General features: G+C 40.6%; 1 protein-coding gene across 1 annotated transcript in view; it reads left to right on the top strand.

Moving 5' to 3' along the window:
• The first annotated feature begins 803 nt into the window (after positions 1-803).
• lhcgr (luteinizing hormone/choriogonadotropin receptor) overlaps positions 804-3,007 on the top strand; it is a 10,355-nt gene continuing 8,151 nt past the window's right edge. Inside the window, exon 1 of the mRNA XM_008429935.1 lies at positions 804-1,042. Coding sequence (XP_008428157.1) covers positions 888-1,042 — 155 coding nt within the window. The 5' untranslated portion in view covers positions 804-887. The remainder of the gene's footprint in view (positions 1,043-3,007) is intronic.

The following is a 3,007-nucleotide window of genomic DNA, read 5'->3' as shown; positions in this document are numbered from 1 at the left end:
CAGGGCAAACATGTACATTACTCACATTACTTGAGTTGAATAAACAATTTAGTGAGACTTGAGTAAAGCATACAAGCCTAATTTAAGTAAGAATAGGTAAGCCAAGATACTGCGCAGAACCCTCAAACTCCCAGGCCTCTGGTATAGGACCGAGCTCAGAGGATGAGAGAGAGAGAGACCAAGAGAAAAGGGATATAGGCATATGCTGCCACCCCTGAAAAAATCCCTGCCCCTCTCTTGCCACCCCATAGATATTTTTCTAGATCCGCCCCTGACTCAAACTACAGTATTTCCATTTAAATATTCTTTTGAGTAAGAACGCAATCTTCTCTTTAATGTAATATTTGTCAAAACATCTTTTGTGTCAAAGTTCAATAAAGTGAATAACAAAAGAGAAATACTTGTGGGAAGCTTTTGAGGTCACGTTGTCCTTCACTAGATTAGGCTACTTTTTGGATGTTTGTAAATATGCCTGCAAGAACGTTATTTCAAAACAATAAGAATATTTTTTCTGTGGATATACAATTTATCCAAAATGTATCTCCAGTTTGCTGCGTATTTCTTCAGACACAAATTGGCCCATATTTTCAGTGAAGTGCAAACTTTTCTGAATCTCACATAATCCAACTCATTCAAAGGATTTCATTTGTTCAAAAATAACAGGTCGATGCACCAAAGAGGCATGCGCAATTTTATAATGCCGCGCATTGCTGTAAAAACAGTAACAGTTGCACATTTTGGATATCTCCTGGTGGCTCCGAACCCCCTTTGCGCCGTCAGGATGATGTGCTTCAACAGCAGTAGGCGCAAATATCTCCATGCGCACTGAGGGATGAGTGGACAGCCCATTTTCTGGGTGTTCGGACGTTTCACAGACGCCAGCAACGATGCGGACGCCTTTCCCAGTATTCCTGCTCTTGTTAGTCTCGTTCTTTTATGAATGCACAAGTTTCAGTTGCCCGAGGATCTGCCGATGTTCCTCCGAGACGATCAGATGCAAGCTTACAGCAGAGGCGGGAAAGGACCAGCGGAACAAAAGACTGTAAGTACAGACTTGTCATTTGGAGTCATAGTCGATAAAAACACGAGTATGTACCAACGTATAATACAATCATATGTGATGTTAAGGCGCTGCATAATCATATAAAGCTACTTTCCAGATCAGTCCGCGCGTAATTACGCACAAAATGTTTAATTTTGAGCCAAACATCATTTACGTGGTTTTCAAAGAAATCATTTTAGTTGATTTTTTTTTCTTTGTACAAAACTGGCAGAATAATGTGTGAACATTGCCATGTTTAGCAACGTATTCATGTAGAATCTTACGAATAAGAGGCAAGGCTGCTCCTAATTTGGGGAAAAAAAGACATTGTTATTTATTGTATTCCACCTAATATTTGTCTTACATTTATACATTACATAAGCTGCCATTGGCCAACACAACAAGCACACAGATGATATCTTACTTGTAAACAATAGTCTAAACTTTGTTCTGGAAGACTTTATAGCAACTGTGCAGCTGCCTCCCACACATTGTTTATGTTCATAATAAGAACAATTTGGATTTAAATAACAGCTGAATAAAAACATATGCAAAGACCTTCATGGTTGCCTTAATCAACAAAAAGAACCTCAATGTGTGTTGAACTTAATTACTTCTCAACATGTCAAGTTGGCCTCACAAGGTCATGCACATACAGCATCCTCTCATCCTATGTCTGAGCTCCCCTGATGAGCCTACCAGACTGTGATGAACCTTGAAGGTGGGGAGTCTTGACCCCTGCTTTTATAAATCACAGGTCCTTGAATCTGAGCTGATAAGTGCCTGCACACCAAGGCTGGCAGTTTTGTGATTGGATCAGATGCCAAAAACACTCCTAAAGCACACACACACACACACACACACACACACACACACACACACACACACACACACACACACACACACACACACACTTACCCATACACGCATACAGAAACTTTTATATTTGCCTAATTAGTTGTTGCCAGGAGGAAATGATGAGACAAGAAACAGATTTGTAGAATGATAAAAGCCGAAATGGGATTCACAACATTGGATTTTCTAAGTCCACAGTGTCAGATTTAAAATAGCTCATTCAAATCAAAACTGTTTTTATTTATCTGAGCTGGAAATTAAATTAAAGAAGCTGGCTTCTTTAAAGAAGCCATTAAAGAGGCAGGCTGGCTGGCTGGCTGGCTGGCTGGCTGGCTGGCTGGATGGATGTTAAATGTCATAAACTCATACCCACAAAGCACCATTTTGGATGGAGATACTGTGGGCAGAGAGGCTCTTCAGTAGCAGTCAGTCTTACAACAAATCTGTCGACGCCTCTGACTGAAGACTGTTGCTGTATGACAGTCACATGACTATCATGACATGCTAACAGCTCGATATCCGGGCAGCAGAGAAGATATTCCACAGTAATATGTCCTGGATAACATCATCAGTTGTTGGCAAGCACTGATAATTCACCTCATTTGCTTTTGCTGCTCCCCTTTAAATCATTTTCTGGTCATGTGGTTAGAAAACCGGGTGGTGATTAGAGTTTAAGATCCCACTGTTTCAAACTGTTCAGCTTCACATGTGAAGCTGCACATGTGAAGCTGAACAGTTTGACGCTGAACGGTTTTTATTAGTTGTGCAACGACTAATACACCTGGGAGCAAGATAAGTCCAATAGTGTGATGCTGAACCCCACCAAGCTGGACAGTAGTTACAGGGATTTTACATTTGAAAGCCTCATTTCTCTCCACCAAACATTCTTCATGTCATTGTAGTCAAATGCCTTGTCTGTGTCTTATGAAATTGAACAGTTACTTTCTCCAGAGGGAATTTAGCTTGTCCTTTGTGCAAGTGCATCTTTTAGATGTTGAGGTTGCAGTCAGTTCCTTAGTCAGTACACTTTCAAGTACTGATGATGTTAAACTTACTTCTCTGCAGACGATGAGACGTGAGATGATTTGTTCCAATTCCTGGGGGGAAAAA

Source organism: Poecilia reticulata, linkage group LG15 (assembly GCF_000633615.1).
Source record: "Poecilia reticulata strain Guanapo linkage group LG15, Guppy_female_1.0+MT, whole genome shotgun sequence".
In the NCBI taxonomy this organism is placed as follows: domain Eukaryota; kingdom Metazoa; phylum Chordata; class Actinopteri; order Cyprinodontiformes; family Poeciliidae; genus Poecilia; species Poecilia reticulata.
The sequence above is the reverse complement of the archived record's forward strand: the minus strand, read 5'-3'. Positions and strand labels throughout refer to the sequence as shown.